This window comes from Lampris incognitus, chromosome 8 (genome assembly GCF_029633865.1).
Source record: "Lampris incognitus isolate fLamInc1 chromosome 8, fLamInc1.hap2, whole genome shotgun sequence".
Lineage (NCBI taxonomy): Eukaryota > Metazoa > Chordata > Actinopteri > Lampriformes > Lampridae > Lampris > Lampris incognitus.
The window spans coordinates 25,797,423-25,813,586 of NC_079218.1; the positions used below are offsets into that span (position 1 = coordinate 25,797,423).

Below are 16,164 nucleotides of genomic sequence, written 5' to 3' on the forward strand. Positions count from 1 at the left end.
TGTTGGAGAGGCTATGTACTGGCAAGGAGAGACTTACGTGCTCAGCTCTCCTGTTCGCATTTCTGCTAGCCAGCGGTGAAGGTTGAGAGTGAGACGTGATAAGCACAGAACACTACACCAACACACTAGACGCTTCACAACAGCCCCACTTCCTACACAAGAATGTCAGACACACTGTTGGGTCATGCTAGATGGAAATATTTGAAACAAAACCTGATGGGAGTTAATACTTAGCCAATCTCTTTGAAGAAAGTTTTCTTAAGATATAGGCAGCTGGCTGTGTTGGGCGGGGGGGGGGGGGGGCTCCGTCTCTTAGTGTCTCTTCAGACGTGTGTTTTCATCAATTACAGGAAACTGGTCAGAGCAGCTCCTATAATGGGAGAATGGGTTTGGCTGGCTCAACCATTTTATGCTTAGGTCCTTCTTCCCTTATTTTCTGCTCTGCCGTATCACATGGTGTACCGTTACCTGTCTTTTCTACTTCCATGCCTCAGGTTCATTTCTCAAACTTCTTGGTTCATAATGGCCTCTTGACTTGGGAGGCTATTGATCACCTGAGTTGTACTATTTACTGTGAGATGAGAAAAATCAGAGTGCCTGAAGGCTGAATGCAGTTGAGAGAGAGAGAGAGAGGAGGTGTTGAACGTGTTACAGTGGCAGAGCTATGCTTGAGATGTTGTACTTCTCTCATCTCGGTTTCCTCCCTCCGCTCTCTTGTCAACGATGGCCAAAAGAGAGCAACTTCTGGGTGGAAAAAAAAGAGATTGGAGACTGTCAGTAAATCATCACATTGTGTCATTGTTAATATTTTTCATTCCATGTCGCCTGGAAAGCGACAGTCAGGGTCTGTGAGGAACAGTGGCGTGTGTGTAGTGTATGTGCGTTATTTGTATCTATTTACTCTGTGTGTGTGTTTGTTTGCAAGTAGCTGCGGGTGTCTGGCGTAAAAGGACAGTAGCAGCTCGAGGACAAGATACAGGGCAGGGGGACTGTAAGGTGACAATTTATCTCAACAACCCTACATAGCCTCACATACCTCCAGCTGTCTTGCAGGCTTGCAGATTGACAGGATGAATAGATAGAGGCGAAGAAAGAGGGAAGGCTGGAAGTCGACTAATTAGTGGTTGTTTGCGCTCCCCCCAACATTGCAAATGAAGGAAGAAGAAATTAAGTGATAGATGGAACGGGAGGAATGGAGGAAGATAAAGTAAAACAAAGATAAGGAATATGAATGAGGGAAAGCAGTCGAGAGCCAGCGGAGATGGAAGTTATGTGAGCAGCCATGGGGGGAGAGAGAGAGAAAGCAGTGGGAGGCAGAGGAAAGGTAAAGAGAGGAAAATGAGTCAGGGCTGCTCGCAAATCAACTGCCTTCCCCTCGCTATGGGAAGCTGCAGAGCTAGTTTTGTCTGCTTCTGTGGAGGGTTTTTTTTTTATTCCGAAACAAAGATGTGATCGCTGTTCTCTTCATTCTTCCACTTTTGTGGGATCTAATGAGTGGCTCAGTTGCACTGGTTAAGCTTAGTCTATCACACATCTAATAAGAACACAACAGCACAAAATGGCTTCTGTTTATATGGACAACAAGCCACCTGACTCTGTTTTGGTATACTCATTTTTATGTGTTTTGCGTGCATGTGCGTGTGTAGGTGGAGAAGGGTAGAGGTAAAAGTTTTAGTTGTAACTGTTTGTGTATGTAAATTGGAGCCCAACAATATCCATCGGTGTTGCCATTCAGATAAATCCGTATCAGCATATATTTTGTACAATCTATAGAGAATTTTAATACAATACAACACAAAAAACAAGTTTTGTTACTATCACAAATAAATCATCATTGTTCCACTGACCTTACCTTTGCAAAAAAAAAAAAAAGAACAGTTTCTTGCAAATATTCTAATATGTTCTCCTTCTTTGGTTGTGTATGATAATGGTTTAGTATGGGTGATGCATTTAAGCAGACAAATAGCTTTCAGCCAAGCCCTTTGTCACAATGTTTGGTGAAATAACCCAGCTTTTTGCTGAAAAAAAAAAAGTATAATCAACAATAAAAATATCTCAAAGACCACCTCAGCATCAGTATAAGCAATACGGTGTTCATTGTGCAAGCTTCATCTGAGTGTTTGCGAGTGTAGTGTCATGCATACATTTTTTACCTTTAAATAATTCAGAGGTCACTGAGAGAGTAAAGACATTAGTTTGAAATGTTGCGTTTGGCTGGAGGAGAGCAGACAAAAGCTTGCTGGTATTGAGCGGGGTGATGCTGACAGCAGCAATCCTTTTGCATTTATCATTGCCTCCTCTGTGAGTTTTGTTAGTGCAGCACTGTTACAGGGCAGATGGTGGTACATTCTCGGGTTAATGAGATTCCACAGGCTTGATCCCCACTCAGCGACGGTCTCATTGGCCTCAGTGTTGGCAGATTAATTATTCTTGGCCAGGTTGGAAACTGCACATTTCTCAACACAGCCTGTGTATAAAGTAGTCAGTCTTTTTCTAAAGGTAGAAACTGTAATGGTGTGAAACAGCTGCCTCTAAGGTATTGTATGATGGCTGCCAATACATCTTTTGGTGTTGGGTGGAACCACCGAGAGGAGGTCTTTAACCACATCGCTGAATTCCTCAAAAACTATCTCAGTGCGCCTCCCTCACACTTTAAAACTGACAGAAATGTACAGAGCCAGAGATATTCCTGTTTGACCAAGATAGGGGAAAAAAATGTAAGTCGTCACCTCCTTGGACAGTAAAAATGCTTGCAGATGAAGCATTACTTGTGAATCCTCTTTTGATGTTTAAGAATAACCAAACAAACATTTTTGGGGAGATTGTTTTCATATGCCATATGTTGTTGTATACATTATTGTATGTCATACTGATTGTAAAGCCCTTTGGTATTACCTTTTGATTTTGGGCTATACGAATAGTCTTTACTTGACTGACATCTACAGGTTTAAAAGCATCTAAAGGTTAAAAACATGGCAGGCTGTTCTTGGTACTCTGTGATGTTAGCATTGCAGGATAAACACAGTTGCATCCAATGAAATTAATAATGGGTGTGTTGGATGTAGCTGTTCCAAAGAACCAGCATTGACCATATTATTGACAATTAGTGATGTCTCTCTGTCAATGTTGATAGGTTTACTGGCATACCTAAATCAAACAAACTCATTATTGATGTTATAGCTGCAGCTGGGGGTCAGCCCTATGTTCGTTCAGCCCTGTGGGTTAGCTATTGAATAGGTTAGCTATCAGTTTACGGTAAGTATTGGGTTAAGCTTAGGGTGCCCTTCCAGTGGACAAAATGTGATAAAGTGCCCTCTAGGGTGCCCTTCCAGTGGAGAAAATGTGATAATGTGCCCTCCAGGTTGCCCATCCAGTAGAAAAAAAACATGGTAAATTGTCCTCCAGGGTGGCCTTCCAGTGGAGAAAATATGATCCATTGCATTAATGGGTGCCCTTCCAGTGGACCATCGCATACAGCTGGTGCCCCTTTTATTTATTTATTTATTTTGCCCCTGCCCCTCAAACAACCTGAGTCTGCCACTGAAAGAGAAGTATTTTTCCCTTTAGTCTAAGCTATGTGGCGATATTTTTTTTCCTTCTTCTTGTGATTGTTTCATCATATTGTATGGCTGGGAATTGTTTCATCGCAGTTCTTTTTCACTAATGGATCTTTTGACTCCCCAAGCCTATACCAGACCATTTGCTTGACCCTTCAAATGGCAGATCACAGACGACCACCGTGTGGAGCAGACTAAAAGCATTGTGCATTGTTATTTACTGCGCTGATGAAATCATGTCTTCCCCTCTGCAAACTACCAGATCCAGGAGGTTATCTAAGCATTCTTCACTTAACCAGGGTGCAATGTTAAAGAGAAGGAGAGCACATTTTTGTGTATTTTTAAAACCCTTGCAAACAACAGCACCAATGGCAAAAGCTGCAATAGTAACAAACAATAGCCTTCTGTGCTGTAGGCCATAATTTTAAATTTCCTCAAAAAGGTTCAGAGCATAAAACCAGTGATGAAACAGCTACATTTTAAGTGAATGATGAACATACAACTTTTGGCCATGAAAGACGTCCCATGTTCCAGAATATATATTATATATTAAGATAGATGAAAACTCGTATACATGAAAAAAAAAACTTGAATACATAGCAGTGTTGAGCACTTTTAGCAACACCATTGATGGTTTCCGGAAGAAAAAGAAACACTATACAGTGCATCCAGAAAGTATTCACACCCCTTCACTTTTCCCACATTTTGTTATGTTACAGCCTTATTCCAAAATGGATTAAATTCCTTTTTTTTTCTCATCAATCTACACGCAATACCCCATAATGACAAAGTGAAAAAGGTTTTATAGAAATTTTCGCAAATGTATTAAAAATAAAAAACTGAAATATTGTATGTACATAAATATTCGCACCCTTTACTCAGTACTTGGTTGAGGCACCCTTGGCAGCGATTACAGCCTCAAGTCTTCTTGAGTATGACGCTACAAGCTTGGCACACCTATATTTGGGGTATTTCTCCCATTCTTCTCTGCAGATCCTCTCGAGCTCTGTAAGGTTAGATGGGGAACATCGCTGCACAGCTATGTTCAGGTCTTTCCAGAGATGTTCAATGGGGTTCAAGTCTGTGCTCTGGCTTGGCCACTCAAGGACTTGTCCCGAAGCCACTCCTTCGTTGTCTTGGCTGTGTGCTTAGGGTCGTTGTCGTGTTGAAAGGTAAACCTTCACCCCAGTCTGAGGTCCTGAGCAATCTGGAGCAGGTTTTCATCAAGGATCTCTCTGTACTTAGCTCCATTCATCTTTCCCTCGATCCTGACTAGTTCCCAGTTCCTGCCGCTGAAAAACATCCCCACAGCATGATGCTGCCACCACCATGCTTCACTGTAGGGATGGTATTAGCAAGGTGATGAGAGGTTCCTGGTTTCCTCCAGATGTGACATTTGGCATTCAGGCCAAAGAGTTCAATCTTGGTTTCATCAGACCAGAGAATCTTGTTTCTCATGGTCTGAGAGTCCTTTAGGTGCTGTCTGGCAAACTCCGAGCGGGCTGTCATGCGCCTTTTACTGAGCAGAGGCTTCCGTCTGGCCACTCTACCATAAAGGCCTGATTGGTGGAGTGCTGCAGAGATGGTTGTCCTTCTGGAAGGTTCTCCCATCTCCACAGAGGAACGCTGGAGCTCTGTCAGAGTGACCATTGGGCTCTTGGTCACCGCCCTGACCAAGGCCCTTCTCCCCCGATTGCTCAGTTTGGCTGGGCGGCCAGCTCTAGGAAGGGTCCTTGTTGGATCCAAACTTCTTCCATTTACGAATGATGGAGACCACTGTGCTCTTTGGAACCTTCAAAGCTGTAGAAATTTTTTTGTACCCTTCCCCAGATCTGTGCCTCAATACAATCCTGTCTTGGAGGTCCACAGACAATTCTTTTGACTTCATGGCTTGGTTTCTGCTCTGACATGCACTGTCAACATTGGGACCTTATATAGACAGGTGTGTGCCTTTCCAAATCATGTCAAATCAATTGAATTTACTAGAGGTGGACTCCAACCAAGATGTAGAAACATCTCAAGAATGATCAGTGGAAACAGGATGAACCTGAGCTCAATTTTGAGTGTCATAGCAAAGGGTGTGAATACTTATGTACATGCAATATTTCAGTTTTTTATTTTTAATAAATTTACAAACATTTCTACAAAACCTTTTTCACTTTGTCATTATGGGGTATTGTGTGTAGATTGATGAGAAAAAAAGAGGAATTTAATCAATTTTGGAATAAGGCTGTAACATAACAAAATGTGGGGAAAGTGAAGGGGTGTGAATACTTTCCGGATGCACTGTATATATGTATTATTATTATTCATAATGATAATAAGTTTCCTTTATTGGTCCCTTTGGGGAAATTTGTTTACTGCAAATTAACCCATCCTAGCTATGATCTGTGTAGCTAGGAGTAGTAGGCTGCCACCTTGCGGCTGCACCTGGGGACCAGCTCCAGTTCTTTCCCCATTGCCTTGGTCACAGGCACAGACAGGAGTATAAACCCTAACATGCATGTTTCTTTTGATGGTGGGGGAAACCAGAGCACCCGGAGAAAACCCACCGCAGACACGGAGAGAACATGAAAACTCCACACAGAGGACGACCTGGGATGATCCCCAAGGTTGGACAACCCTGGGGTTCGAACCCAGGACCTTCTTGCTGTAAGGCTACAGCGCTAACCCCTGGTCCGCCCATATATATATTTATATATACAGAGCGAGAGAGATCGATAGTCATTGGTGTCTGTCATTTCCGAGGATCCATTCCAAGAGATAGAAAAAAAACTCTTGGAGCCATTCGCTAAAGCCTTGATTAAAGTGGTGATCAGGTCGCGACGCTGGTCCACACTGCTTGGCCAGCGAGGATCCAATTCCATGGCAACACGAGTGAAGATGATGGGATCCGCCACAGGTTGCACCCAAGTGATGGTCGAATTGGGAGTCTGGACTGCCCACTTGTTAGGTACTTACAAGCCAGGGATGTGTGGAATTTTTATAACCGCCAGTCCGCGGTCCCGTTAGGCTTTAGCCAGCTGAGCGCTGCCCAGGTTGTGCCAACTCCACAAGTGAAGTCTGGTCAATACCACGAGGAGGGGCCTGTCCATGGTTTGTCATGCATGCAGGAATCGGTAGCCTGAACCTTTCAGCCTACATCACATGACGCTTCAGCAACCCATATATATATATATATATATATATATATATATACACACACACACACACACACAAAAGCCCCGCACAGTAGGTTGGTTATGAAACATTGCTGTCAAGAGCAAGCACATTTTTTTGACAATCCACTGATGAGAAGTTAAGCATTAACCTGCCAGTGTCACCAGTTGGAACAGTGAGCTGAAGATAATCACGTCTGTCTTGAAGGCGCCAAGAGATGTCCTGTCATACCCAGATAGTCCAACACAACTCAGATCAAATAAGCTCAAACTTACACAGCATCTCTGTGATGGTTCACAGCCCTTTGAAGAGACCGATGGTAGACAAACGGTGGTTTTACAAGGCAGTTACATCTATTTCTGTCACTGGATGTGTTCAGGGACTTCGCTACGCTGCGGCTGACAAAAGAGTGACAGGGAGCCGCAAGCTTGTTCTGGTCAAGTGTGATATGCAATGTGAGATATGCAGCAGCCTCAGATGAGCGCAATATTTTATTCCCGTTTCCAGTCGGATTGGCGCGTCTATTGTTTGATGATGATGAGGATGATGATGAGAGGGGATAATTGAAGGAGCTGTCAACTGATAGAAAATAGAGCAATTCTGTCCATGCATATGACCATAACAACATCTTCTAAACCAAGCCCTCTCGATAAAGCTTTTTAGATGTATCGGCATATTTAAAGGTTGAAAAGCACATCAAAGCTCTGCGGCCTACTGGTGCCGATGGAAAGAAGGCATAATAAGGTTTATTTAAAACCAGCAATGGCACTAACCTGTTTGTTCTCGCAACATCAAAGGTTCTCATAGAAACACCGTTTTTTTCCTCTTTCCCTGCAGAACAGCAAACCTGGAACTGAGAGAAATTTGGTTTCTTGGTCTTGGACACTTCAGCAAAGATATTTGCTGATGTGCTTAATCTTATTGGCAGGTTTTGCGGTTGAAAACGAGTCTTGCTGTTCATTGTTCAGTGCTGTGGTTTATACATCAGGAAAGGACACTAGGTAGAAATGAGTTTGTAACATGTTTTTTTTTACATTACAGCTGACGATAAATAGGATCTTTATTTTCATTTTTAGAAAAGACACGGTTTGCTAAACTTAAATTGATATTTGATATTTCTTTATGAGCATATGAGAAGAAAAACAATCTATAAATTTCATTGGAGAGGCATGAGTGGACTCTTTATATTTATTTATTCATTTATTTGGAGTTAAACTTTGTAAGGTCTAATCATATTCAATTTGTTGGTGTCAAAAAAGGACATCATTGGTTGTCAAGGTGGCGTGGCGGTCTATTCCATTGTCTACCAACACAGGGATCGCCGTTTCGAATCCCGGTGTTGCCTACGGCTTGGTCAGGCGTCCCAACAGACACAATTGGCCATGTCTGCGGATGGGAAGCCGGATGTGGGTATGTGTCCTGGTAGCTGCACTAGCGCCTCCTCTGGTCAGTCGGGGTGATAGCGTGATCCTCCCTTGCGCCCCTGGTGAAACTCTTCACTGTTAGGTGAAAATAAGCAGCTGGTGACTCCACATGTGTCGGAGGAGACATGTGGTAGTCTGCAGCCCTCCCCAGATTGGCAGAGGGAGTGGAGCAGCAACCGGGACGGCTTGGAAGAGTGGGGTAATTGGCTATGTACAATTAGGGAGAAAAGGGGTAAACATTTTTTAAAAAAAGGACATCATTTGAGGTGAAAATGTCAATAGATTGGCACATTTTGAAAGGACTTGCAGCAAATGTGACCTGTCTTTTGGTGTTATTGCAAGTTGAAAACACCAACACCCTCCATGCAGCATGTTTACTATAGTGTACATCTCTCTCACCCATATAAACATTTGATATATTTTGTGATGTGACCTATTTCCAGGTGGGCCAAGGGGGGCAATTTGATCCCGGAGGTAACTGGCGACATCTATGAGGTTGTTGTAGACCACTCTTTCTTTACTGAGCCCGTGTCCTGTGAGGTCACCAATGCACTTGGCAACACTAACATCAGCAGGAATGTGGACGTCTACTGTGAGTTTAAAATCTTTAGTCTGATTCATCTTGATACTGATCACTTAAATTTCATACTGACATTAGATAGAGGATAGGTACAAAAAAAAACAGACACGTGCAGTGCCAAAGGCAAATTCAAATTCTTTTATCTGTATGTCAGGCTATTTCTAACATGCCAAAACTGATCATCTTTAAACGTGCACAGAGGTGATAATGTGCTATCTTTCTTGACAGTCGGACCACGGATGGCAGCAGAGCCTCAGTCTCTACAGGTGGATCAGGGGTCCGATGCTATATTCAACTGTGCCTGGACAGGAAATCCATCTCTAACCATCGTTTGGATGAAACGCGGCTCAGGAGTGGTATGTATTATCACACGTGATATAGCTTTCATGTTACATTTGGACATAAAGTTTACTCCCTTGTGACCATATCTATAACACATTAACATAATCTTCCTGATTAAACTGAGTTTCGCACACAGTCATTCCTTGTGCAATCACCATCGCATGGGCAGACTTCAATAAATTAGATGTGAAATATTCATTTTCATCTACCCTATATTACTTCCCGCTCACACACACAGAGATAGATACACTGATCAAACTTGTGTTTTCCAGTTTTGAAGCTATCCATATAAATCTTGTACAATATGTTAAATGATTATATTGAAAAGGATATTTTGAAATTCATGAACTAAATGCGAGTATGTAATTAAAACCCAAATCTTATTTTTGAGCTGTGGGTAGCTGTGTCTCCATGCCTTTTACGTGATGAAGCCCATCAATGCTATGCAATTTTAACATTGCCCATAGGGACTTCAGCAAACCACTTTCAATGGAAAAAAAAAAGAGGGAGTTGTGCTGTCCTGTTTTGGTTGACATTTCTACTCTTGCCGCACTGCCGACTGCACCCTGATTGGCTACGTTAAGACTGAACGTTTCAAAATAGTCTGTCATCAGTGACCCTAAACCAGAAATAATAAAAGAAAATAAAAACTGATTACAACCTGTCAGTCAGAAGTGCATTTCTACAGTGCCAGTTTTAGAGAAACACCCCCACCTCCCTCTACAACCCACAAGATATTTTTTTTTTAATGTATGTACAGTGTGGCAATTGTATTAACTGGAAGCTTGTATTAATATTACCCTTTAATCGTAAATTAATCTTAAATCCCATCATGAAACAGATTTCTTCATCGTAGTACTGGAAAAAATTATATTCATTTAGTCATTCTTCTCGTTACATCTGCCGAATATCCTGTGAGACATTCATGCTGCTAATTGTGCGGTCACTGTTATTATGAGTTTTGCATCAGCTTCTCAAAAATGTTAAACCCCCAATCTGTGATTTATTTGACCATATCAAATTGAGGTTCATTAACACACGTTTGAAGAGTTTGAGTTCCATCCATCCATTATCCGACCTGCTTATCCTGCTCTCAGGGTCGTGGGGATGCTGTAGCCTATCCCAGTAGTCAGTGGGCAGCAGGCGGGGAGACACCCTTGACAGGCCGCTAGGCCATCACACAGGGCCGACGCACACACACACATTCATACCTAGGGACAATTTAGTATGGCCAATTCATCTGACCTACATGTCTTTGGACTGTGGGAGGAAACCGGAGCCCCCAGAGGAAACCCACGCAGACACGGGGAGAACATGCAAACTCCACACAGAGGACGACCTGGGACGACCCCCCAAGGTTGGACTACCCAGGGGCTCGAACCCAGGACCTTCTTGCTGTGAGGCGACCACGCTAACCACTGCGCCACCGTACCACAGAGTTATAGCCTGAAAATAAGCATGTTGTGTTTTTCTCAACTGATCGTAATTAAAATTACAGGCTTGTTTTACTCGAGTGTTTACAAACATTACCAGTGTAAACAAACATTTTATAGCATCAGAAAACATTAGAAACTTGCATTTAGTTGGCGTCTAGTGTTAGTCCTAGTATTAAGAGACCAATCAGTCAGTCAGTTTGGCAGTGATGGCAGGTTCCAATCCTGTGTTTTGTGTTTTGATCGCTAGTGCAACTCTTTTGTTTACATTTTAATTAAGTATTGCACCTTTAAATCCATGTACCTGATGGAAACACTAAACTTGAAAAATAAATATTCAAAAAATTGCAAGAAAATATTCCCACCCTTTTCTGTAGTTTTGAAACTGTTTCTTAGGGGTACTTAATTTCAGACCCGTGTTTGAAGACTATTCTGTTTAAGATGGGCTACCTTATCTATGAAACAAAACAAGTAAAATTACAGTATATGTGCATGACTCTCCCCGAAGGCTTAAAAAATTAGTGCTTATCTTTCATATGAACAAGATGTAATGTAAAACTACTAATCCGGACCATTAATGTTGACTGACGACTGAATACTTAAAAGAATGAAAATTGAATAGAAAAAAAATGACGAGATTCAATAATTTAAGGCTTGTAAATAGAAATAATGCAAAGTGGTGCAGCTTTCAAAGATGCCATATTGTACTTTTAATATTTCCCTTAAGAAGTCAAGGACTTCCAAATGCAAATCCTTTCAGTGTCACAAAGCTTGAGAAGTTGAGTTAAGTTTGATTTTTGCTAGATGGGAAAGAGCAATGTTTCTGACCTTTCAAACATCGTCCCCCAACACATAGGTACTAAGCAACGAGAACACTCTGACACTGAAAGCAGTGAAGCAAGAGGATGCTGGGAAGTATGTGTGTCGGGCTGTAGTCCCTAGAGTGGGTGCTGGGGAAAAGGAGGTGTCACTCACTGTGAATGGTAAGTACACACATATCACACCAAGAATGCTAATGGCACAGTTCCTACGCAAAACCTTACTAGGACAAAAAGTTAAGCTGAAGTATGAATGACGGCTTTTTGGCCTGTGCCTGGAACAGATTGCATCTGGGCTATGAATTGAAATAAATTGATTTTATAATCAGCAAAAATTATGGATTAAAATATGTAATTTTGCATACTGTGTCATGTGAATTGCCTTCTGACAAATTCCAACATCAAACTTTTCAATAATAACAACAACCCTATTTTTATTTTTTTTACTCAAAGGTTTTAAACTATATTGTGGTCAGCTTCCTTCAAGCCACCTAAGCATTCTTGCTGAAAAAAATTGGAACAGGACAAATGTCAATAGACATTAACAAGGTATCATTATATTAAAATGATTACGACCTTTGTGAACCAATCAATACATAGTAAATGCATCAAGGTTTCAAAGCCGGTCAGCATATTGACTAACTTCTCACTTGCAGCCAAGGTCCTGTAGGTTATAATACTAATAAATAAGCACATCGCTCAGGTGGGTAGACTTTATGGTGGATCTTGTGACAAAGCAAGAACTTGGGCCAGATAATTAGCCTAGCCTAGCCTGCAAAATCCATTTTGAGTTGTGAGGAAAATTGTGTCCCCAGGATAAAAGTTTTTAAATCAGGGTGTTGGAGGACACATCGAACAAGTAGCATCATCCTATTCCAGAGAAAAACCAGCCATGCTTAGAAATAAAAAGTATGAGCTGGGAAATTATCTACAGAGAAACAGTGATGTGTAACCAATGGTGATGCATCGAAACAGTTATCATCTCCTCCACTTAACACAAATCCATCTCTCCTACTCCCTGACTCTATTGTCTCTATATTTTACAAGAATCTATGTTGTTTCAGTACAGTGAAAATACAGGTTTGTGAGGCTCTCTCTGTGGGAAATGGAGCGCAGTTGAACGGAAACAGAAAATGTTAGATTTGTGACGGTCAGCAAGTCTTCAGTTTGTGAAAAGCTCCCATGTCAAGGCTGTCACAGTCTATAGTAGTGCAGAAGCAAAAGGTCAGACCATTTCAAAGACTCAGCCTCATTCAAATACAAACTGATAGAAAGTCATTGGTTTGATAGGCAGCAGCACTACAAGAATGACCATTGATATTATCATATTTATTTGCCACTGCTTCCCTCCCTCCCTTTCTTTTTCCCCCATCGCCATTAAAGGCTTCTGTCCATCACACTTCTCTGCAAAACACCCACAAATAGCAACTACTGATTCGAATCAGTGAAGGTTTAATACCACAGGAATTTAAGCGCAAATATGATGTGGGTATTACCTCAGGACACCTCAGTGTACCACCGCAGTTAACTGTGATCCTCTGGATGATGTATGGCTTAATCTTGAGATGATTAAGTGTTTCTGCCTTGGCTGTGTGTTTGCAGGTCCTCCTACTATCTCTAGCACCCAGACCCAGCAGGCGTTGCATGGAGAGAAGGGACAAATTAAATGCTTCATCCGCAGCACCCCTCCACCCGACCGTATTGTGAGTCCCTTATTCCCTCCTTTCTTTCTTCCATTTCTTTTGATGCACGGGAGTTTGATCAGTGCGAGGGGTGCGCCTCATTAGTCCGAAAGTCACAGCTCTAAGGGGAAGAACAAGGAGAGGTCAATGGCATTACAGATCGTCAGAGTAGAGGGTATGACACAGGTGCAATACAAATTTGAGCATATCATGATAATAGAGACTCAAATAAAACTTAGTTTGACCCATGATGTTCTCTAGGCTAAGTCAACTGCTAGTAAAAAATTGATTAAGTCATGAAAAATGCAACGAAGATAATTGTATAGGGTTTTGGGTGAATCTATTGCTTACAAACACTGTGCAAACATTCTGTTCTTGTTATTATATTAATAATGATAATAATACAAATTATGTTTTATTAGTAGTAGCGGTAGTAGCAGTCATAGTGACAACTTTGTATGGCACAAATGTTTTAGCTAACAGTTAAAAAAAGGCTCCACAAAATATATACAGGAAAAAAATGTTTTAATACATTACAGTTGTATTAAAACTTTTTTTTTCTCCTGTATCTGTATTGATGTTCTGCTCCTCATTAGTTGAGCACTTAAAACAACACCATTGACAGTTTCGGGGAAAAAACTATATATATATATATCAAATAAGAGGATAAATACAATATAACAGTGACTTAATAAGACAGAATGAAAGACAAATGGTTAAAACAACTCAGTGCATTAAGTTTAAAGAAGTAATTCCAAACATCACATTGATTCAGTCCTGTAAGCTCCTCAGATGAGTCGTTCTGGGCCTTAGGGGCTCTGATGGCAAAAGCCAAGTCCCCTTTAGAATTCAGCCTAGACCTTGGAACAGCTGCAATGACCATGTGTACGGAGGGCTCCTAGAAGGTTAAAAGGTGTGATTGAACTGCAGGCTAAACCCCTACTCTGCTCAGAAATTAAAATCACATCAAAACCTAACAGGTGACTAGGGAAGAAAGTTGAGAAGTATCAGTATTGACACTATCAGTCTCGGAATGTAGATATTATACAACATGTGTGTTTATACAGTAAATCTTGGTAATCATGGTGAGAATGTTTAAACAAGAGGAACCATACTGAGGTTGGAGTTAAGGTCTTCAACAACTATTATGTTTTAGCTATGACAGACTTTTTTGTGTCAGAGTTTTACTGACACTGTTCACGGTGTGTAGTGAGTGACTAAGAAGGGAACCAGTCTCTGATAGCAATAAGCAATATGTGACTTGTAGCTCTTTAAAACCATGCAAACATGAACTGACCAGAAAGAAATTTGAGGAAACTCATGCACACTGAATTGTAGAAAATTTGAAAAAACAACAACACAAGACAAATGGAAAAATAATATTCCCCCAAGGAAGGTGTAAGAAGTACAGTTATTGTATTTTCAGCAGAGTAAATTCAAGTCTTGCAATTAGTTGAGTAAATGTCAATGGAAAAAAAACAAAGTGAATTAAATTTAATTAGAAGAGAAACAGTAAAAAAAGACATGTCTGAAATGACTGGCATGCTCTAAAACTGTGTGTTTGATACCACAGAGTATACCAAATACATGTATTGTACATGCATAAACATATATGCTTGTATTGAGTGTTCATGTTTACGTAGCTATTGCTCTTTGCATAGCCACACTGCCCCATGTGGTTGCTGTGTGTCATTCCCGAACTTATCCCTGTCATCCTGCAGGCCTGGTCATGGAAGGAGACTGTATTGGAGTCTGGGACATCTGGCCGCTACACTGTGGAGACAGTCAGCACGGAGGAAGGAGTAATCTCTACCCTGACCATGACCAACATCGTCCCTGCTGATTTTCAGACCATTTACAACTGCACTGCGTGGAACAGCTTTGGCTCTGATACAGAGATCATACGCCTGAAAGAGCAAGGTGAACACTACTGTTTTACCTACAGTAACACTGCGGTGTAGCTCAAACAGACAAGCATCTTTTGAAAAAGTGGTATATTAAGATATCAGCACAGTGTCTCAGTGTGTGATTTTTCAGCTATATTTGTGAGGACTAATTTGAGATTCTAGCCATAAGAGAGATGATATTTTTGCAAAGAGAGGACGTTTTGGCCAGTCCTCACTTCTTCAGGGGTCTATTATTTTAGGTTTAGGGTTAGGATAAGGGATGGTATGTATGTAGTTCTGGGGAATTAATGTAGTCAATGAGGGTCCTGACAAGTATAGATAAACAAGTGTGTGTGTGTGAGAGAGAGAGAGAGAGACTGTCTAGATGTATCCGTGCGGATTGTGATCGCATCAGACATGTTAAAAATGTGTTTGACTTTTATTTATTGTCCCCGTTATACACTACATTGAGGTGTATGTGTGTGTCAATGTACACACCACCTGTAAGAGTATTTGTCCAAATTGAAACATCTGAATATGTAGAGGATGAACAGACAACTTTGAGTAAAATATATTAGAAATGTAACACTCTGGTAGAGTTGTGTTACAGTATATAACACTGACAATTTTTGAAATAACTTGAAATGTAAGGGATGTGACAGTGTTTAATCCTCTTACCTGTATAGAAAGGTCACTGGTTCTTGCAATGTCTTATGGTTGATATGTGACACAGTTTATCTATTTTTAATCATCTTCTCGGTTTCGTCCCTTTTTTTTTTTATTGGTTGGAACCTTTGCTTTGAATCTAAAACTTGCATAACTGCAAACATTTTTGTTGTCAATTGCATGATTGATAACAACCTCATCCTCACCTTTTGGTATTACCGGTTGTGGCAAGTCTCGTGCCACGGGAGGTTTCAGAGATGGAGGACGGACACGGATTAGCGATAACACAGCGGGTTTTTATTTACAAACTCAAAAGTCTTTGCTTGTATGCTGCATCGGCTGGTGCTCAGCATTTGATGAGCCTTCTTTGTCCGTTTTTGTCTATTTTCTTTTTCTTCGTCTGCTGTGTTTGCTCATGTGTTTGTCAGTGTGTCATACCAGGGCCCAGCTTTACTGCAGAATATAAAGAGCAGGGTGTTAGTCTCGCACACCTGAGGCTGATCAATCAGCCCTTCTATTGTGTATGCTCCCCCGCAACCCCACCCCCTCTCTCTTCACTTGCAGCTGAGGCTTAACCAAACCCTACTACCACATACCCTACCGCCTGACTTAGGCTG

At 41.3% G+C, this 16,164-nt stretch overlaps 1 protein-coding gene across 1 annotated transcript in view; it reads left to right on the plus strand.

Annotated features, from left to right (window-relative positions):
* Nucleotides 1–16,164, plus strand: part of LOC130116947 (kin of IRRE-like protein 3) — a 290,382-nt gene that overhangs the window by 261,479 nt on the left and 12,739 nt on the right. Inside the window, exons 7-11 of the mRNA XM_056285055.1 lie at nt 8,584–8,732; nt 8,949–9,076; nt 11,352–11,478; nt 12,916–13,016; nt 14,717–14,915. Of these exons, the coding sequence (XP_056141030.1) occupies nt 8,584–8,732; nt 8,949–9,076; nt 11,352–11,478; nt 12,916–13,016; nt 14,717–14,915 (704 nt within the window). The remainder of the gene's footprint in view (nt 1–8,583; nt 8,733–8,948; nt 9,077–11,351; nt 11,479–12,915; nt 13,017–14,716; nt 14,916–16,164) is intronic.